This window comes from Lutra lutra, chromosome 13 (assembly GCF_902655055.1).
Source record: "Lutra lutra chromosome 13, mLutLut1.2, whole genome shotgun sequence".
NCBI lineage: Eukaryota > Metazoa > Chordata > Mammalia > Carnivora > Mustelidae > Lutra > Lutra lutra.
This window is the reverse complement of record NC_062290.1, coordinates 16,442,146-16,464,651: the sequence shown is the minus strand read 5'-3', so window position 1 is coordinate 16,464,651 and position 22,506 is coordinate 16,442,146. Positions and strand designations below refer to the sequence as shown.

The window sequence follows — 22,506 nt, the reverse complement described above, 5'->3', positions numbered from 1 at the left end:
CCCTGTATTTTATTTTATCATTTCATTTTAAAGATTTTATTTTTAAACAATCTTGACACCTACCATGGGGCTCAGACTTAAAACCCCAAGATCAAGGGTCACACTTTTCCAACTGAGCCAGCCAGGAGCCCCACACAAACCCCATTTTAAAGAATGAATCCTTAGAGGCGCCTGGGTAGCTCAATCAGTTGGGCATCCGACTCTTGATTTCAAGTCAAGTCATGGTCTCAGGGTCACGAGATCGAGCCCCGTGTGGGGCTCTCGGTGGTGAGCGTGGAGCCTGCTTAGGATTCTCTCTCTCCCTTTGCAACTCCTGCCCCCGGCTCGTGCTCTCTTCCTTTAAAAAAAAGTTTAAAAATAAAGAATGAATCCTTAAAGGTTCTATGGTTCAAACAGACACAATTTCAACAAGGATTTCCTGTCTTCAAGCTTGTGCTTATGAAGGAATGCAAATCCTTAACTCAAGTTCCATAAACATATTTATTTTGAGGATATCAATTTCAGATTTTGTTGTCTATCTCTGTTGTCGCTACTTATACAGATTTCTTTCTATTAAAATTCGGTTGGGGTATTTGAAAGACCTCAAACAGGCTTCTCAGGATACCCTTCCTCAAGGCACCCACAGAGGGAAAAAAAAAAACAAACCAGTCACAGACAGAAAACTCTTACAGTTATTCATTTCCTGAGCTAACCCACTTCCTTCTTCAAACATTTCCTTCTCCGCACCAATGTGTTTTTTGAAATCAGCATTTAAGTCTTCTTACAAAATAGGGTTCTGGGCCGAGGGCCTAGAATCTAGGCAAATGGCAACAGTGATGACAAAATTAGGAACTCGAATCGCAAATCAAGGGTCACTTCAATATTACAGAAGGCTCCCTGCAATATTAATTGACGTTTTAGTAAAAGAATCTGAATTGTTATGAGCTAGAGGCACACTCTGGGAAAACAAATGCTATCAAAGTGAAAAGCTTACCACAAAAAAATTTCATGGCTCCTGGCTACTCCATTACAGGAAATGATGACATCTTCCATGATAAGGAAATCAATTTTTTTAATCTTTCAGACCACAAGCAAACTGTAATGAGTTGCTGGACTTCTTCATACTACGTATAACCTTGGAGATAAAACTGGAAGTCTAATAATTACTGAAGTTATGTATTTCATTATAAATGTATCTTCTCCATGATTATTGTCTCGACTTTAATCAGGTTAAAGCAAATATATAAAGTTGAACAGAAATGTGGCTACTTTGATTCCTTTGTGCTAATAAATATGAAATAGGACTTAAAAAATAAAATCAGCCTTTACCTAAATATAAAGAGCTTTATTTACCAGCAAATAGTGATCCACAAAAACAGACAAAAGGAATACAGTCTCTTAAATGTTTATTTTTGTCAGAATAGCTGACGATTTTCTGTTAAGTCTTTTGGTTCATTATTATAACAAGCATTTCTCCCTTGAAAAATCCATTCAAAATATTTCAATCCTTGAGGTAAAGAACTTAAAAAACAAAAATAAAACGAAACAAAACAAACAAACAAAAAACCAAAAACCATTCTGATTTTTTAAAGAAAAAAAATTTTAATTCCTTTAAAACTTGATAAATAGAAATAATCTCTTCTTGTTCTACTCTGGTGAACAAAAATGTACTTTATACAGCAAAGTATCCAGTCACTTATTGGCAAACTGAAGGTGAAAACCTACCCATTTATACGTTCTACGCAAACGCAGTGCAATACTTCCATGTTCATATAGAATTAAAAAAAAAAAAAAAGACAAAAAACAGTTACCAACACTCTTCTGGCAAAGACAAAGGTTTTGGAATGGCAAAAGCAACAGATGTTTTAGCTCTCGAATCTCCAGAAGGGAATTAATCGGAGTCTTCATCATCAAGATATTCCTCGGCATTGCTTAATGTTCGAACAGCATCTAAACGGAATGGAGGGCAGAGCAAAACAGAGACATTAAAGTGGCTCAGTGAGTTAAGCCCACTGCCTTCGGCTCAGGTCATGATCCCAGGGTTCTGGGATCGAGTCCCGCATCGGGCTCTCTGCTCAGCAGGGAGCCTGCTTCCCTCTCTCTCTCTCTCTCTGCCTGCCTCTCTGTCTACTTGTGATCTCTCTCTGTCAAATAAATAAATAAAATCTTAAAAAAAAAAAAAAAAAACAGAGACATTACAAATTGCTCAGATTTTGTTTTCCCTTTCAAAGCTCCTGATAGCTCAACAAACTGTAATCTTTCCTCAGACCCTGGGACTATACTGCCCCCAAGGATCTTTTTCAACTTTTGCTCTCTTGCCTAACTGCTGAGGATTTGCTGCCAGAGAGGCTGACAATTACAGATGTCTGCATGTTCCTTAGACATGCAAAAAATAAAGCATGTGATGCTAAGGCACCATTAATCTACCTTGCACAAAATGCAACCAGCCCCATGCACCATGACCAGCATGGAACACACGGGAAGCCCCTCCACTCTGACCAGTGTACTTCCAACCTCCTCTCCCAAAGACAAGTGCACACACGTGGCTTTGGTCAGTCGAGAGCCCGCGAGGCCTTACCTGAGGGCAAGGTCACTGGGTAGAAAGATAACTAATGTGGGAAAAAAGGAAAAGAAAGAGAATGAAAACACAGAAGCTTCAGTTTCATTTTTAAAACTACGGATAAAGTAGGCTCAGAAGCAAAAGAATGAAACAAAATAAAAGTGTGAAACGGAAAGAACAGTACCCCACCATATGTTAAATCAGGCTTGGACAGGGTTCAAAAAGAAGGCATCTGATCTTTAACTGTTCACCTATTCAAGTGTCTAGTTAAATGCCTATAAGCAACAGGTTACATGAGGTATCATTTTAGGGGGAAACGGAAATGGAAGTATAAGAGCTGTTAGAGTTCAATAAATGCATGTGATCATAGTTTCTAAACACTCAATCCCTTTGCTCACTGGAGATGTCACTGATCCCAAGACTGGGGCAGAAAACGTAAAAGATTCACCTGGAACCCAGCATAAAGCAAGGATGCTATCAAAGAGAGCATCATTTTAAAAAGACTCATGATCCAACCTGAAGAGGCCTCCACTAGCCAAAGAGGGACTATCAGTAGGGATACTAGGGGTGCCTGGGGGGCTCGGTCAGTTAAGGCAGAAGTCTGCCTTCAGCTCAGGTCATGATTGTGGGATCCTGGGATCGAGCCCCACGTCGGGCTCCCTGCTGAGTGGGGAGTCTGCTTCTCCCTCTCCCTCTGCAACTCCCCCTGCTTGTGCTCATGGGCTCTCGCAAATAAATAAAATCTTCAAAAATTTTTTTAAAAAAATAAGGATACTGGAGCGCCTGGGTGGCTCAGTGGGTTAAGCCTCTGCCTTCAGCTCAGGTCATGATCTCAGGGTCCTAGGATCAAGCCCTGCATTGGGCTCTCTGCTCAGTGGGGAGCCTGCTTCCCCCCATCACCCCGCCTGCTGCTCTGCCTACTTGTGATCTCTATCTCTCTCTGTCAAATAAATAAATAAAATGTTAAAAAAAAAAATAAGGACTAAATATAATGGATTGAAACACAGCACATATTTCGACATACAACAAGGAGAACACCAGACCTCTTTGGAGAAAAATAGGGAACCAGTAACTTATTTTGAAAATTCATTAACAAAGGATAAAAGTCAAGCCTTTATTCTGCCCTACTGCACAAACTATTACCTCTGAGTAATCAAGTCATAGATGAAGGGAATTTTTTTTTTAACAGAATGTTCCGGCTAGTAACTGAGACAGGAGTGACAGAATTCAAATATCACCATTTTGCAACTGTTTGTGAAATAGCAGGTCCAGACAATGATTATCGATGAATGTTAATGTCACAGGACAAGTGACAGATACTCTGTGTCTCTGATGAAACAACTGTCTTCATGAAATATGTTTCCCTCTAACCCTTAGGTAGATGGATAAAGTGGAAAATCTAATCAAAGCTCTAGATCTACACCAAATGACAAAAATACAGAGGAAAGAGGAACATGACAAACAGCACCATGGGGAGACACATATGCACGTATGCCGTCTAGACTGGAAATTTCAGGAAAAGTGACCCAGCTTCTTTAATAAGTAAGTCACCAGGCTAGCAAAAGAGAGGAAGTGGAGAGGAAGAGAAAGCAATGATTTAAGAGACATATCTACTAATCGGAGCCTGACCTTATTCAGACCCTGACTTAAATTATAAACAAATAAGTAAACACAAAAATAGGTAAATAAAGGGCGCCTGGGTGGCTCTGTGGATTAAGCCTCTGCCTTTGGCTCAGGTCATGATCTCAGGGTCCTGGGATCAAGCCCCACATCAGGCTCTCTGCTTGATGGGGAGCCTGCTTCCCCCCTCCCTGCCGCCTACTTGTGATCTCTCTCTCTCTGTGTGAAATGAATGAATAAAATCTTTTTTAAAAAAATCTTTAAAAAATAGCTAAATAAAGCATAAACAAACATGTATGAGGAAAAAGGGGGAAATTTGGGCAATGACAAGATTTATTTGATGATATGAAGGCATTATTAATTTTATGCATGCTGATGATACTATAGTTTTTTCAGTCATTATCTTTATAAATTTAGAATTATTGGGAAGAAGGAAGGGACAAGGGAGAGTTGGTACAAGGGAAGTTGAACTGGATTTATCTACAAGAAGGAAAGGTGAAAGAACAAGTGGATATAAGCAGAACAGAGGCAAACTTCAAAGATTTCACAGCAGCTTTCAAACTCCTAGAAGTCTCCAGGTTTCTGTATTCATGTCCATCCTCCTTATGAGAAGTTCTGGAGACCACAGAATATACTCTGTCCTATCCCACACACATCCATGAACTTCAGACTGGCTGTAAACTTAGGAAAAGCAGCTTTTTGAGCTACAGACAAAAAGACAATAGCAAAGCTCTTTCCTACTCTACTTTATTACTACAATCCTATGTTTTGCCACTTGAGATATTCTTTGTCCTTCCATGGTTACTTCTGCATTTTATTTCAACCTTGTTTCTCCTGTTAGCAAGAGAAGATGGCTCGCCATGGTGCAAATGTTACTGACAGGAAATCAAGAGACAGGAATGAGCCAGGCAAATAAACTCCTCCACCTTCCTTCCCTTATGGATTGCGCTCAGGCACAGTTTCTCTGGAAACTTCTCACACAGCCAATCGCTGAGGAGTTATATCTCTTCACGGCCCACCCTGGGCTGTGGCCATGATAATAATGTATCTCCTAGTGATACATCCCCTTCTTCCCTACGTCACTTCCATTTCTCCCCAGTGTCAATGATCTGGATCTGCACATTCCAAATCAAGCACCAGTACTTAAGACAAACAAACAAACAAACAATAAAGAAATAACTGGTAGAAAGAAAGACACAGTAACCTAGATATATCTCATAGACAGAGTATTAAGTGAAAAGAAGTTAGACACAAAAAAGTACATACTGTTTCGTTCCATTTAAATCAAGTTCAAGCACAGGCAAATGATGAGAGAAAGGGAGAATATGGAAGGGGCTTCTTGGGTATGGAAAATATTCTCTGATATCCGGGTTGTGGCAAATAGGTGTGAGCACAGTGAAAACACACACACTCACACACACACATCAAGATGTAAATTTGGGATTTATATACTTACTTAATACAAATTATACCCCAATTTGTAAAAATTGGAAAAAGAATTTACAGGGTGGAACCCTTAAGGAGGGGTTGAACCCGGTCCCACACTCATATCCCAAAGTTACCCAAGGTAACTACAAAATGGGACTTGTTTTTTCTCTATGGAAAATCCAAGATGTGCTCTTAAAAGTGGGCAAAAAACATCAGGATATACTTTTTCCAGTGCAGAGTTTGTGCTCTTAATTACCTATATGGCCCAAGAGTCAACTCTGATTCCAACTAGGATCACAATACAAATTCAAACGTTTTACTGGATGATTATGAAATGAAGCAAGAAAAAAGAGAGGAAAAAGATAACATGAAAACTGAAATGAGAAAATTCATTTCTTGCCTCTGTGTGCCAGGCCCCCAGATTACCTCTTTAATGAGTCCATTATCTAATCAATACAAATTTAGGAAAGCAGCCTAAAGACACTTGGCATGAACGGAGAAAAAGAGACTTTCCTCCCAGCCCCATTCTACAAAGACTGTAGAAAGGCGAGGGGGAAGAGAGCAGTTTGCCATCTGCCTCCCCCAGCTCCCGCTGCCCACATGGAGGCTTCTGGGTACTCCAAGTGGAGCTCTCTGGGGTCTAATGTAAGTGTGGCATTTTCCTTGTCTACCATGATCAAGCTTATAGTATACATGAGTCTCTGATAACCTTCAGCTCATAACAAGTCTTACTCCGTGATCAGGACATTCTGAAGGGACCCACATAGCAACAGGAAGTCAGTGGCAGAAAAAGGAAGTTAGGCCATAGTCCGACTTCAGAACCAACCAAGGCAGCAGGAAGGTGGTGGAGACAGGCTCCAAGTAAAAGTATTTCTCCCTCATAGCTCCATATATGGCTTCTCAATCAAAATGTAGGATTGCTAAGGAGCACCACTCAGCTGGTAAATACTTTCTCACTCACTTAGCATACCCTCAATCCATCTATGCATGAGTAATTAAAGAAACACTATCTCTGCCAGTGAGAATTCATGGCTTAAATAATCAAGGAACCCAAGTTTCTTAATGGTTTAATGGTTTGCACTGTATCTGAACTGAAAATTAAAAGAAATAAAAATCTGGAACAAAGACCTATCTGGAGTAAAGAACAAAGGAACAGCAGATTCGTGAGGAGGGCTGTGATGGGAATTTGGTGATGGACAGACAAGACAAGGAGGATAATTCTGGTGGCTTCCTTGGTAAGTCATGAAGAGACAGGCTCTGTTTGCGATTTCTGATTGACTAAAGCAGGAAACCAGAGGACTGACTTTATTTTGTTGCTTCTGCTGGAACTGGGCTGTAAGACAAGATAACATTGCCTCTTCTCATAAAACAAAGGGTACTTAGCTAAGGAAGAAAAATGCTTTCCCAAAGTTCAAAAATCAATGCGAGTGTGATTCACGTGATGAAACAGAAATCAGTACCTCGTTACACAAGCTCAGAACTCTGACAGCGAGAGGACTCTTCAGCTTAAAATGGAAACAAATGCACTGAGCCTCTCTACCGGAAATGCATCAGAAGCTGATCTGGTGATCCTCCACCAGCATGCATCAGTCTCAACTTCCGACTCCAAAGCAACACAGAGAAGGGTTGGAATGGTGAGTAGCGATGTGAAATGAAGACTTGTGAAAAGTGAGTTCTCCATTATACTAGCATCCATTCTAGAAAATGGAGGGAAAGATGCATCAATCATTGGCTTCTCCTTCAAAGTGGCATTAGCCAAACATAAGAGTACAGGAAGGCTTGAGAAGCGGAGGGGGGAGACTGAAGGTGCCCTCCAACCAAATCATGTCCTACTTTTCTTTTTTCTACCTCTGAATTCCTCATGGGCCAGGAGGCTAATGGCAGATGAAAGGGAGAGACAGGACAGGGGAATGCGAAGGAGAGTTAAAGCACATCCTCCCAGCATTTCTTTTAGGGGGAATGGTTCGTTCAGTAGGTTATGTGCTGAGAGGTCTCCGAATAGTAATCATGAAGGATGCAAATGCGTTTAACACCTTTTCTTTGACACCTTTTCAAAACAACCACACAAACCTTTCATTTTTTTCTTTCAAACCTATTCTCCCACACCAACAGATATTTTTATCTTTAAGGATGTATACCTAAACTTTACTTTTAAAAACCACCCAGAGTCTGTAAGTAAACACCAAATTGCTTACCAAGTCTAGAATATTCTGATTATTGTTTATTGATACTCTCACTTAAAACAAAAACCAAATAGAACCATGGAGCTCTTTAGTGCTTAATTGAAAAAAATATATTTAGAGATAACCACTCGTAAAAACCTCTCTGAAAGAAGGATATGGAGACCAGGGCTCTCTGATAAGGGCTCTAATGGAAGGCAAGGTGATTACAACCTGATTGTAAGGAACAAAGGAAACATACAAAAAAAACTAAAAGGTCAATGTCTCTTCTACTTATTTGCATGAAGGGATTTCTTCTAAGGCGAACGTTCCAAATTAGACCCAGGAGATAAAACCTAACTTCAGAACCACATGAAGAGTTTCCTGAGAAGAGTGGTTTTTTGCCCATTCTAAGATGATAACCTTTGGTCATGATGGTGCCAGAGGAGAACAAAGAATGAAAGCTGAGGGATGCCTGGGAAGCTCAGTGGGTTCAAGCCTCTGCCTTAGGCTCGGGTTGTGATCCCAGGGTCCAGGGATGGAGCCCCACATCCGGCTCTCTGCTCAGCAGGGAGCCTGCCTCCATTCCTCTCTCTCTCTGCCTGCCTCTCTGCCTACTTGTGGTCTCTGTCAAATAAATAAATAAAATCTTAAAAAAAAAAAAAAAGGGATGAAAGCTGAATACCTGTGCCCTGTTTCTTTTTCAGGAGAGACGCGCAGGCGGCATTCGTAGCCATGTCCAGGGCCAGCTTCTTCTCATTGTTTCTTAAGTCTGTTCTCGCACCTTTTCCGCAACGCAAGAAAAGCACATCAGGTGTTTCTGAAGAATCTAGAGTAGCAGACAATCTTCCTTCCACTCGAACTAATCAGTTGGGGCCAAACGAATGAGAAAACCCCTCTGGTGCTAAAGTCAGCTTTTTCAGAACAGTAAAAGCCCACTTGGCATCTTTAATCCAGGGGCCGGCTGCTGTACCCCTGATAAATAGGCACCATTAAAATTACCCTTTCCTTTCAAGTGCCTAGAATACTGCGTGTGAGTTTGCAGCGGGGAAAGGGCCCTCCCCAAGGTGAATCCTGAGCCAGTCAGACTCCACAGTGTCTTGGCACTAGTTTTTGGAGACTCAGTATAATACACCCGTTGCTTCTTGAGAAAATACACATGGCTGGTGCCTGAGGGGATTAATATTTTATATCTGTAAGTGGACTCCTGTGCAAATTAGAAAAGTCACACAATAAAACCTAGAGGCAATCCATTGTTCCCACAGCCCAGCTTCTACTTGTTTTCCCTCGTCTTCACGATGGTAAAAGTTAAATCAGAACTCAAGAGTACATTTTCGTTGTTGGAGATTTAAAAATATAGAGGTATGCTGAATAGAAGCAGACGTCCCACTTCATCCTCCAACTCACCCATCCCTTCCCCTTCTTCTAGCTTGTCCACAGGAAACCATTCCCACCAAGTGGGCATCAACCCTCATCTCCCTTAGGTGCGTGAATGCATTCACAGACATCTATGTATATATACACAAATTCATAGCACATATATTGGCCTGTAAATTGATTTTTTAACCTAACAATACATAGTGGTATTCCTTCATACTATTCCTTATTAATACACATCCTTATAACTCAATCTATTTAAACATTTGTAAGTATTCAATTTTGTGGACACTGCAAAATTTATTTAATCACCCCCTTTACTGAGGGGCACTTAGGCTGCTCCTTTATTACAAACAGCACTGCTGTATACCTCCTTGAACATCTTTCTGAGGTGTGGTTTTCTAGAAGTGATGCTGGAATGTAAGGATAAGTACATTTTTCATTCTGCAAGGTACTGTCAGATTGCTTCACAAGAAGGCTTTACCAATCTGCACTTTCTGCCACAGTATAGGAGAGCGCCGTTCTCTTTGTAACCACATCCTCTTCCATAAACAAAAAAATAAATGTATGAAACTCAAAGGCACAAAAATAGTTAAGAAAGCTTGGCCTATTTAATTATGAATATGGCGACTGTGTATAAAAATCTCCCTCATGAGCAGATTCTGATCTACCCATAGCGAAGGGTCTAGAAACCTCCTTTTCTTGTAGTGCTACAGGTTAAAAAAAAATCCTGAGGGTTAAGAGTTCTGTGGCTAATTGTATCCTACATTAAATTACACTTTAGAACTCATGTACATGATTTCTGTCAGGACAGGAAATGTTCAGAGCCAGCATCGCAAGAGAAGAAATAACCATTTCCTGTGTCCCTCTCCACCCGCACTACCCAGCAGAAATGCGATGTGAGCCATATATGTCATTTCAAGTTTTCTAGTAGCCACATTTTCAAAAAAGAGGAATTCGTTTTCGTAATACATTTTCTTTAACCCGGTATATCCAAAAGGTGACTGGTCTATCATAGAACCAACATAAAAATGATTCTGATGCTTTACATCTTTTTTTCACCAAGTCTTTGACATTCGACGTGCATTTTACACATGCAGCACATCTTAGTTCAGATGAGGCTCATTTTCCCAGCTTAGTGGCAGAGGCACAGAGGGCGCAGTTCTAGGCATAACCTTAAGGGGGCGCTATAGTGGTCCTCACGCTGATCTTTTTTACACCTGAGGTTTACATCACCAACACACTTTAAACCAGTTAACATTTTCCCTCATATATCCCACAACATTGCTCCGAGGAGCCCTAATGACAGCGCCATCTATAGGACACCTTGGAATTCAAGCAACTTATAGCCTTCTGGACCAGGGTACAGCATGGTGGGGGGGGGTATGCCTGGCCCTCTGAAACTGTTATAATGAATATGTGCGGGACAAGTGGATGGACAGATGGATGGTCAGCCCATAATTTCACTGTCCCTTCTGACTGGTAGAGAAATAGGGAATCGAGGTATCTTCTCATTCTTCGTCCGTCTAGCATTTGCTCAGCTCAAAGCTGGACGTTATAGCTCCAGCTTGCTTTCTTATCTATCAAGACTTTCCTGTGTGAACAGAGACCTCAGCAACTTTACCCACACAGCCTTCAGAGATAGAATCTTCTCTGCGCACGCACGCACACAGGCACACACACACACACACCTTTCTTCTAAGACCCTTTAATCCTGCAGAAATAGACAATAAACAAGTCCTGAAAGTAATATATGTAACCTTAAAGCTTACCAAATTTTCAATTTAATACTAAAAGCTTCACACAAATCACCTCAATATTGTAATTTCATCTTATTGTTAACAACCCTGTTCTACAGACAGAGTGAAAGTTAAAATCCCAGTTTCAAAACACAGAGCCTATTATTCTTCCTACTATCTCAAATAATATAACTGAATGTAGCCTATTTTTCCAGGGTACGTGAAGGCTGGATAAACTGGGCACACCCTTTACCTTTTTCCAGAAGCAGCTGGACAATATCTGCATAACCCTTCCAGGCGGCAGCGTGTAAGGCTGTGTCTCCCAACTTGTTCTACAGTGAAGTGAAAGAGAGAAAGCAGCATTTTAAAAATAGAGTGTGGATTGAAAATGTGCATGAGGGGCACCTGGGTGTCTTAGTGGGTTAAAGCCTCTGCATTCGGCTCAGGTCGTGATCTCAAGGTCCTGGGATCGAGCCCCATGTTGGGCTCTCTGCTCGGCGAGAGGACTGCTTCCTCCCTCTCTCTCTGCCTGCTTCTCTGCCTACTTGTGATCTCTGTCTGTCAAATAAATAAATGAAATCTTTAAAAAAAAAAAAAAAAAGAGAAAAGAAAAGAAAATGTGCATGAATTCAGGTTCACCCTGAGTAAACCTACAACAAGAACAAGTCGCAAAATCATATAAAATTCCAGAGAGAGAAAGAAGAGTCACAAGACGACAAAAAAGTCATGTGGGGGGAGGGGATGGGCTGGAGGAGCAGAAACCGACCGGGCAGAACACCAGGCAACCTGCAGGTGCCCGCAGAAGGAGACACCAGGAGGAAGCAAGCAGATCTGTCCCTGCAGAAACCCTACATGAATTAGCAACTGGAGATGCCCGGAGACGCTGGAGCGGGCAAGAGGCATGGGAGTGAAAACAAGAGGACTGGGTGAAAGTGTTTATGGAAGTAATTAGATCACCCTCCTCACTCCTTGCTGTCAGGTGACCCCGTGCAGATGGCAGACTTACCCTGTCAAGAAATTAACCAGATCATTTCCAAGCCCATGGGACCTAGAGGTACAAGGTAAGGTGGCAATGAGGCCAGGACCTAAAAGCAGTGGCTAAGCTTGAAACCGACAAGCTGAGCAGTAAGCTGCCCCAGAGTGCACGGTCTAGCATCTACCCCCAGGCAGGAGGCTGCAGGACAGTTCTCCAGTGGAGCTCAACAGCCCCACATGCAGAGGAGGAAGAGGGTATTCATGCTGACATCTGGGTATCACCCAGCGAACAGACAAGATCTTACGTCGCCCTACAGAGAAGCCCCGTGAGCAGGCATCTATCACACTTCAGACAGTAGGTATTTGGGAATACTAGGTACTAGCAAAGCCTCCATTATTTGAGAAAATATCAAACCAAAATTAATGGAACTCAGGGGAAAAAGACAAAGTACAGTGAATGGCAGAAAATGTTTTAAAAAGCTCTAATTCATAGATCTGAGATATAACATGAAAGAGCATAATGGAACAAAAAAATGCTACTTAAAAATAATAATCAGAGTAAAAGAAAAAGCTCTTAGTGGGCAGAATTCTAAGACGGTGCCTAAGGTCCCTGCTTCCTGGGATCCACCCTCTGAAGAATCCCTCCACCTTGAGTATGGGTGAGACTAAGGAATACAACTGGATATCACTCCCCTAATTAGGTTTCTAATCGGCTGATGCTGACTTCATCAAAAGGGATATTATACCGAGTGGGCCTGGCCTAATCAGGTGAGCACTTTTCCAAAGGGGGAGCATCAGAGACACAATCTCCTACTGGCCTTCAAGAAGAAAGCAAACGGCCATGTTGCACAATGTCTGTGGAGAAGGCCACAGACACTTCGGGCGCAAGAAACTGAAAGCTAAGGACCAGAGCACTACGGGCGCAAGAAACTCAATCCTCCTGGCAAACCTGAGTGAGCCTGGAACAGGAACTGAGCTCCAGAGGAGAACCCAGTCCAACTAATCCCTTGATTCTGGCCCCTGAGACCCTGTGCAGAGAACCCAGCTGTGCCACGCCCAGAATTCCGGTCTATCTACAGAGAGTATAAGGCAAATGGGTGTCATTTTAAGCTGCTGAGTCTGTGGTGTTTTGTTACACAGCAACAGAAAACTTACACAGGACAGAAAGGAATTAAAGAGGTAACCAAGATAAAACACAAAGGTAAGAAGATCTCTGAGAAAAACTAAAATAACTGGAGCCTCAACGTTAAGAAGTCCTACCTCATTACGAACACGCATTCCAGAACCAAAGAACAAAGACAATGATCAGTAAAAACTAGAAAAGAAACACCAGACAATATTTTTCCAGGCTAGGGGCGCCTGGGTGACTCAGTGGGTTAAAGCCTCTGCCTTCGGCTCAGGTCATGATCCCAGGGTCCTGGGATCGAGCCCCGCGTCGGGCTCTCTGCTCCGCGGGGAACGTGCTTCCTCCCCTCTCTCCCTCTGCCTGCCTCTCTGCCTGCCTCTCTGCCTGCTTGTGATCTCTCTCTCTCTGTCAAATAAAAAAAAAAAAAAAAAAATTTTTTTTCCAGGCTGAAAGAGTCCACCACTGTTACTGGGAAAAGACCCACATCATGGTAAAATTTCAGACCACCACGGACAGAGGGACAATTCTGGGTGAGCGAAAAAGCAGACCACATGCAGAAGAATGGGAATCAAAATGGTATCAAACCTCTCGAAAGCAATCCTAAAAACTGAGTACCCTAGAGGCCTGCCTGCAAAATTCCAAGGGAAATCATTTTCAACCTGGAATTCTCTCAGCCAAATCAATCCCTTGGACCCCTTTCTTAGCAATCTGCTTGAAGAGGTTCTTCAACAATAGGAGGACAGACGCGGGATGCAGACAGGTGAAGGCATATCACAGGAGGGAGGTGAAGGAAAGGTTTCGCAGGAAGACAGCAAAGGGCAGCAGAGACCACGCTGCTCAGATCAGAGAATGAGGACGAGGAGAGAATGAGGACGAGGACGTCGGGAGGTACCAGTACCATTCCCGGGCGGGGTGGGGCCGGGGGCGTTATCTTACACACTTTGGAAAAGCATGTCAAGAGAACATGAAACAGTGTGGAAGTCTCCAGTGAGATACAAAAACTAAAAAGCAGCTAAATAAAAGGAAGGCCGGAAACAGAAATGACACAAACAGTGAGCAATATTTAGCCATAATACTTGTAAGCATTACAATGTTACTCTACAGAGTAACATACCAGAAACTCTATAGGATACTTGGCAGATGACCAGAGGAGCAAAGGTTGGGAGCTGGCAGATCAGAGTGGGGTCAGGGAGAAGCTGAAGCCTTCAGACAGGACACCAGAACATTATGAAGATATTGACTTAGGGGACAGCTCTATAGGCATCTTCCTTAGTAACATGAAGGCAAGAGGAAAGCGCTAACAGCCAGAAGGAGTGAGTGGGAAGGATGGAGTACGGTACACATTTTGGGCTTAAACAATGTGGACTTCAGGACAATAGTAATTTTTTAACTACGTGTTTATAGTGTTTTGATTAAAAAGTGTATGAAAGAAGGGCGCTCTGTTGTTAAGTGTCTGCCTTCAGCTCAGGTCATGATCCCAGGGTCCTGGGTTCAAGCCCTGGATTGGGATCCCTGCTCAGCGGGAAGCCTGCTTCTCCCTCTCCATTTCCCACTCCCCCTGCTTGTGCTCTCTCTCGCTATGTCTCTCTCTGTCAAATAAATAAATAAAAATCTTTAAAAAAAAAAAAAAGCATATGGAAGATATGAAATGAGAAGAGGTCAGTTCAAGGCACCAAGACAGGCCTTTGCACGCCCATAAGCCGCCCATAAGCCACCCACAAGCAGCCGAGAACAAGGTAGGTGTGTTATGACCACCGACTTCCATGTAAACGATCTTACCTGTTGGTTCAGTTCAACGTTTGGTTGAGTAAACAGCACTTCCACTACATCTGAAATTAAAAAGGAGAGATATTTTTTAAGAATGAAAAGGAAGGGGCGCCTGGGTGGCTCAGTGGGTTAAAGCCTCTGCCTTCGGCTCAGGTCATGATCCCAGAGTCCTGGGATCGAACCCCGCATCGGGCTCTCTGCTCGGCGGGGAGCCTGCTTCCTCCTCTCTCTCTGCCTGCCTCTGCCTACTTGTGATCTCTCTCTCTGTCAAATAAATAAATAAGAAAAAAAAAAAAAAAGAATGAAAAGGAAAAGGCTGATAAGGCTAGGCATAATAGTTTTAAAAGAGAGGATTCTTTAGAAGAATCTTCAAGAACATCTGTAAAACAAAATTGTTTAAATGTATGGAAGTACAGGACTTAAGAACTTAAAAAGGAGAATTATCTAGGGAAAAGTTGTTTTCAGATAATCTGGCTTCTGCATTTTGACACAGCAACCACTGTAGAAATATCTCTACATTTGCTGTGCTACTTAATATTCATTTAACTAATCTGTGTTTATTAGCTAAAATAAGATTGGCTTCCTTTTGGGAAACAGCCAGAAACTTCTCCTTTGGCTCTGCTATTTAATCTGCTGGATGCTTTGTTTCTGGTTGTTGTGTTTGTTTTGTGTGTATGTTGTAGGGAGAGGTAAATGGGTGTGGGTCAGGTTGAAACAGATGTAGAAATTCCACTTGTCATATTACCGATTGTAACTGAGAAGGTTACCAACTTGATCACTAACTTAAGCAAATGCCATCCTTCCCCTACATCTAACAGCGTGCATTCAACTTAAAATGTAAATCAAGAAAGTGTATCTTGGGAGAAACTGAGACAGAGGAATCCCTGTTGCCCCTTTCTTCTGTAAGATCAGATCGTGGGGTTTGTTTTTACATGACTATTGTTTTCCTGTAGCCTTTCCAAGCCCGGGAGAGGAAAGGAAGTTTCCAGGCTTTCCAGTGAGGGAGGTCCATGCAGTGAGCATTCTACCTACTGCTTCCCAGACCTTCCAGGAACAAGGCTTTTTGGCCGAAGTTCTAAAGGACTTGAAAAGAATTGATTGTTTTTTCGTTTCTGGAAATCCGTCTCCTCTCTATGGTGCACGGTTTTGGTAGCGTGGACGGTGAGGACAGCACACACAAGCTAGTACCTTTATGGCCCCCGTGGCAGGCCCAGTAGAGGGCGGTGCTTCCAGCCTTGTCTAAGCCATTAACGCCGACTCTGTTGTCCAAACACTCTCTCAACCAGCTCAAGTTGCCTGAAAAAATTTCACATTGACAAAAACATGAGAAAAAGGGTTTTTTTGTTTTGTTTTGTTTTGCTTTGCTTCAAAATCAATTTCATCCTCCACAAATTCCCATCTACAATGGATTCGTCAGCAAGTCTGAAATTAAGACCCAACCCACAATGCATTAATTATGGTACATTTTCGCTTCCAGTTTATTAATGAAAAGCATTGACAATGACTTGGGGGTGGGGTAGGGGGAGGGTCGGAAGGGCTTAAACAGCACAAATTATTTGTCACTGTTCTGAGACGCCCGGAGTCAAGGTGCCAGCAGATTCAGTGTCCGGTAAGAGCCTGCTTCCTGGTTCACGGACACTGTCTTTCTACCCCTTGGACAGAAAAGGCAGGAGAACTCCCCGGGGTCTCTATGGGCTTATTTAAATTCCAGTTATTTAACAAAGAGTGTAATATTCATTTCAGGTACTAATGATTTTTTAAATGTCATTTTTGCAGTTCTATAACATATGCACCATTCTAAACCAATGATTTCCTTTTGTACATTCACATTTCAAAAAGATCTGGGGTACCTGGTGACTCAGTTGGTTAAGCAACCGCCTTCGGCTCAGGTCATGATCCCAGAGTCCTGGGATCAAGTCCTACATTGGACTCCCAGCTCCACAGGGAGTCTGCTTCTCCCTCTGACCTTCTCCCCTCTAATGCTCTCTCTCTCTCTCTCACTCAAATAAATAAATAAAATCATTTTTAAAAAATCAGAAAGATCTGGAATAGAATGGAAGAGAGCGCCCTGAGGACTTATTAACAACTCCCCTTGTCTATGGCAGGGTTTCTCAACAGCAGCCCTATCAATGGCGGGGCTGCAGAATTCCTTGCTGTGAGGCTAACCAGTACCCCATAGCAAGTTCAGCAATGTCCCCAGCATCTACTACCCAAAAGGTGCCAGGAGCATCCCCAAGTCTACAGTCAAAATGTCTCCAGGCATTGCCGAATATCTCAGGGTTTGGAGGAGGAAACCACAGATGTATGGGACCAAGGCCCATCCCTGTTGCTCCCTCCCTCCCCAACCTCAACTTCATCCCACACACAGGCACTACAACAACACTCTCCTAAATGCTAACGCCCACAAGAAATCTCCACCCCCCTGCCCTCCGGTTACTCACTGTGGCCTCTATAACCTGCTTAACTTAAACATACTTCAACTGCTTTTCTTCTGACATCATCTTGTAATGATCTGTTACACACAGGGCACCCCGGCCAGACTCTGGGCTCCGGGAGTCACAGGCAATGCCTTTCCACCTGCCACTGAGCACAGACTAAATAAAGGACTCAAAAGTGTTTGGCGGCTGACATTTTAAAAATTAAAATCACAGGGGCACCCCGCCAGCTCAGTTGGTAGAGAATGGGATGCTTGATCTCGGGGTTGTGAGTTCGAGCCCCACACGGGGGTGGAGGGCTTACTCAAGGAAATTAAAAAAAAAATTAATCACATTTTCTCTCTCGAGGGTGCTAGAAGGCAGAACAGAGATCGCCTCTGGAGGACATGGGGGTTAACTGGAATGGGAACATTTTAGGATGACACAAGTGCTCTAGATCTTGCTCTGGGTGTTGGCGACACGGGTGTATAAACCAGTCGGAAGTCATCAGATGATATAATTAAAAATCTGTGTTTTGCTCTACTGTGTATCTCAATCAAAAACGGTCACACCTACCTCTTTTTGCAGCTTCGTGCAATGGATTGTCAATGGATTCTGCCTGCTCAGCCACTAGATTGAAAACAGAAAGAGCAAAGGCAACATTGAGAGTGCCACCCTGATGACTCATGACTCACTAAAGCCACTTCACAGCCCCCCGGCTCCCGGAGTGCCAGGGCCTTTCACCACATGGCAGCCCTTTGGGTGTGGATTTAAAAAAAAAAACAAAAACAAAAAACAGCAGAAAATCAAACGGATGCTTCCTGCTTTAAAAGAAGCTGAATTATTTGCAAAGGAAACCAAACTGAGCAGTAAGGCAACACCATGGCAAGGAGCTGGCGTATAAACGAAGCCACGCGCGGTAATGAACTGCAAGGATAAGCAAAAGCAAACAGATCACAGCCTGCAAACCAGCACACCCAAGTCTGTCCTAAACGGAGCCACAGAAATGCGAAGGAAAACATTCGATGTTCATTTGTACATTCTGTAAAAACACCCAACTTGGAAGACGGCCGAAAATAATTGTTTCCCTTGTGTGTGTGCACGTGGGGGGCACGCATGAGGAGGAAAGAGTTCACTTCCCGTATTTACAAAGGGCAAGCAGCATCCCTACCTGCCTCTGAGGAAGGTGTAGAATTCTCTGCTGTCCCACGATCAGCAGGAGTGAGCACATGCAGACTGCGGTCCAAAACAGACATCAGACCCGCGCCCTCCCGCCATAAAGAGCTAAAACAGGACATGGCCTTGGCTACTGGAGGTGCAAAGCAACACGGGGGAGCATTTTACATGCTCACTGTCTGTGACTTGCTGGAAATGGAGCGCAAAGGTTGGAGGAGAGTAGAAATGTTCCAAGTCTTTTTTTAACCCAGAATGGTATCACCTTTAGACCAGGGCAAACAGGGACCCTCCGTGGGGCCCTCCCTACCTCTCCTTCCCCTCACCCTCTTCGCTCCCCACGAACTTTCCAACAGTCTCTTCCTTGAAATATTCTAAGTCCTGTGCCAGTGCTTGGAACTGGGCCTGACGCCAGCCAGCTCCACTGGTCTCGAGACTCATCCCATGCTGAAGTCAAAAGGAATCTTGGAAGTGACTGAAATCAAACCTTTCATGACACAGTGGGGAATAGTCGCAGAGTCAGCGGAGAAGGGCCTTGGCTAAAGCCCCTTGTTATTAAGAAGTGGAAGAAAAAGGATTAAAACCCTGTTTACCCATTCTGTGCTCTTTTTACTCTACTTTGCCATTTTCTGCAGAAGTACTTTGTTTGCCCCCCTTCCAACTGATAGTGTCTTCAAGGCAGAGGCTGCCTCTCACTCCCCAAGCTCCTCACACAGCCTGGACACCCACCTAGTAAACACAACCGCCTCAGACATGAATGAAAAAGGCAAGGTCACTCCGTCACCAGAGAAAGGGCTAGGCTAAGAAACCACCTGAGATTTGGTTTAACAGCAAAGGAAAAGGGAAAAAAACGAAAAACACCATGCTAAGAACTAGATAAAGGAAAGCCAGAAGCACTTCCTTGGAAACCTGGGGTTCTACTGAGAGTGCGACAATGCACTTTCTTAAGCCAAAGAGTCAAGTTCAAGTGCCTCCAGTGCCCATTCCCCCTTTTATTAAGGAGAGCTTCATGGAGTACAAAATGTCCTATCCTGGCAATGACTCCATTGATTTCTCAGCTAGGGCAGCAAGCAGAAAGGCTTTAGGAAGTGCAACACTGAAAGTCCACAGAGTAGAAACAAAGTAATAACCAACCAACCCAGCGAAGCTTACCATAGTTGCTTGGGATGAGTCCAGTCCTGCCTTTGGACGTGCCTTTCCACCAATTGGTATCACTCTAGTGAAAGAAGAGTTAGATTAAGTGGCACCAAATTTATATTCAATCACTTTTAAAACCATCTGGCTTGGGGCGCTTGGGTGGCTCAGTCAGTTAAGCATCTGCCTTTGGCTCCGGCCATGATCCCAGGATCCTGGGATCAAGCCCCATATCAGGCTCCTTGTTCAGCAGGAAGCCTGCTTTTCCCTCTCCCTCTCCGCACCCCCCCCCCCGCCTCATTCTCTCTCTAATAAATAAGTAAATAAAATCTTTAAAACAAACAACCAAAACCAAACAAAAAAAAACCAAAAAACAAAAAACCCCATCTGGCTCATGGTCTGCCCTGCCCTACAGAATGTCCATCGGCCCCGGTCACTTGAAGTTTCCTCACCCCCTAGTTACGGATGCCTGTTCCCGCTCTCATTAAAGTACAAATGTACCCTCATCGGCCTGCGACACACACAATACACTTCATCACAGACCCTCAACAACCACACACATCAGAGATCATGGGAAAGGGAAGAAAACAATTACAGCTAAACTACCCATAGAATTTTTTTGTCCAGAGTCTAATTTCTTGTAGCTGGAAGATTTTTTTTTTTTCCTAAACAAGTCTTTATTTTAGTTTCATTTGGAGGGAAACTTTATTTTAGAAAAATTCAGACCTATACAAGGTAGGAAGAACAAGATAATGGACCTACATAAACTCAGCTCCCACCTGCATAAATTATTCACTCCTGGGCCAACTGTTTCCTATATCGAACCCACAACCTCCCTCCCCTTTGGATTATTTTGAAATAAACGGCAGACATTGTATTAGCTCACCTGTACATATTTCAGTACCTATTTCTGAAAGATGATTTTTTTCCAAAGACAGAAAACCATTATCATCGCTTAAAATTTATTTCAATAATTCCTTAATATCATCAAATTTCTAGATCAATATTCAACTCTTCCAGTTGTCCCACAATTTAGAATTCAAGTAAGGGCCATTCAACATGATGGATTGATTTGTCTCTTTGGTCCCTTTTAGTATACAGGTTTCTTCTTTTTTTTTTTTTTCATTCCTTGATTATACACTTGTGGAAGGAACCAGTTTATTTGGTCCACTGAGTTTCAAACAGTCTGGATTTTGCCTGTTCCCTCTCTGTCTTACCAAAAATGTGTTCCTTTGTTCCCCCTATTGCCTATAAATTGGTTGTTAGCTCTAGAGGCTTAATTAGATTCAGATTCAGTTTTCTGGGCAAGACTATTTTATAGGTAGTATCGATTTCTTCCATCAAGAGATACATAATGTCTTGTGGTCTCTCTTTTTGTAAGGTAAGTTAGCCACAGAAGAGCACCAGCTGGGTCCATAATTTCCTGGGAGCTGCAAAATGGTAACATTCTATCACTCCTTTCCCACTTAAACAATCAGAGTATCTCTTTAAAGAACAATTTTCCCTCATCAAGTCTCAGGTTACCCAGAGATGAAGTTCATAGAGAAAAGGCAGAATCAATGCTCATGATTTTCCCTAACTGAATGGAATAAAACATCGGTTCCCTAGATCTGCTCAGGGTTAAGAAGGATGCTTGGGTTTTTGGAAGTATCATTGACAGCTCATGGATTTAAACACCGTAAATGTGCTTCAATTCTAGGGGACTGCTGCCCTATTTAACTGCTCGAATTGTCCTATCTTTGACTAGTGGCAGCCTCTTCGACTTCATTCCTGCCCTTCTACTGTGACCCTTGTTTTGGAGGCTTTCCTACTTTCTGTTTTTAATTTAATTGAATTTTATATTTTTAAGATTTTATTTATTTGACCAGAGAGAGAGAGAGTGCACGCACAAGTAGGCAGAGCAGCAGGCAGAGAGAGAGGGAGAAGAATCCCACCGAGCAGGGAGCCCAATGTGGGGCTCGATCCCAGGACCCCGGGATCATGACCCGAGCCGAAGGCAGCCGCTTAACCAACTGAGCCACCCAGGCGCCCCAGCTTCCCTGCATTCTAATAACAAGTGTTTTCACTTGTACCTCGGCTGCCCCCAACCTGGTCACAGGTATTTCTCAACAGAGCTTTGTTCCTTTGAAGGCAAAATAACATATTATTATTAGACTGGTCATTTTTTTTTCCTAGGCCTTTACAAAGGACAGAGCAGACCCATTTTTATTTTATTGTAGATGAAGTACAACGTACTTGCCATACAGATGCAGAGCTACGGGGTTTTCGTTTAACCTCCTTGATCTTACATCTGTGTACCTTTTCCTGCCAGCTGAAAATCCCCGCGTCAGTATCACTGACCTAATGACTCATTTGCTCTCAACCACAATACAATGCAGCAATCTCAGCACAGAAACGCCAATGCTTCTGCTAGAGGACCATGACTGAAACCAGGGTATAGTGATTCTTCCTGCCAGTCCTTTTTGTCCTTCATGTTCATCCTACTGGAGATGTTTCCTGGAACTGCTGGGTTTTAAGTTCACTTGGAACAGTTCCTTTCTGTGTGGTTATGCCAATTCCCCGGGGTATAACTAACTTCATTTGATTCATTCTGCTTTTAAATTTCAAGGATTGCTTTTTTACCATTTCATTTCATAACTATGCAAAAGTTTATGTGACTCCAAAGTCAGATCTCCAAAACAAGGTGTGATTTTTTTAAAAAGGCTATATTCCAAATTTCCTCTACCCTATTTGCCTTCCCTCACATAGAAGAAACTATTTTTTTAAATTTTACTCGATGATTCCTCCTTTGACCTTTTGTTTTAAACTGAAGAAAACAGTTATACATATCACCTCTCTTAGGTAAATAAGGCATATTGTTCACCTTTTTTTTTTTTTTTAGCTTGAGTTTTTTCACTTAAATTACTCCATAATAGCATTTGGATATTGCTCATTCTTTTTTATAAATTCATAAAACTCTGTTTATGGGTATTTCAAAGCTTATTCAACTATCTTCCTACAGGTAGACATAAGGGCTACCTCTAATTTTATGCTATTATTACAAATTGTGCTAAAA

At 42.6% G+C, this 22,506-nt stretch overlaps 1 protein-coding gene across 2 annotated transcripts in view; it reads right to left on the bottom strand.

Moving 5' to 3' along the window:
- Window positions 1–1,303: 1,303 nt before the first annotated feature.
- Window positions 1,304–22,506, bottom strand: part of OSTF1 (osteoclast stimulating factor 1) — a 54,506-nt gene continuing 33,303 nt past the window's right edge. The window contains exons 4-11 of one of the 2 annotated variants that reach the window (XM_047699593.1): window positions 19,470–19,533; window positions 17,721–17,774; window positions 15,919–16,026; window positions 14,743–14,792; window positions 11,116–11,194; window positions 8,432–8,530; window positions 2,558–2,588; window positions 1,304–1,929 (exon numbers count right to left, since the gene is read on the bottom strand). In XM_047699593.1, the coding sequence (XP_047555549.1) occupies window positions 1,890–1,929; window positions 2,558–2,588; window positions 8,432–8,530; window positions 11,116–11,194; window positions 14,743–14,792; window positions 15,919–16,026; window positions 17,721–17,774; window positions 19,470–19,533 (525 nt within the window). In that variant the 3' untranslated portion in view covers window positions 1,304–1,889. The remainder of the gene's footprint in view (window positions 1,930–2,557; window positions 2,589–8,431; window positions 8,531–11,115; window positions 11,195–14,742; window positions 14,793–15,918; window positions 16,027–17,720; window positions 17,775–19,469; window positions 19,534–22,506) is intronic. The other variant, XM_047699594.1, reaches the window with a different exon arrangement.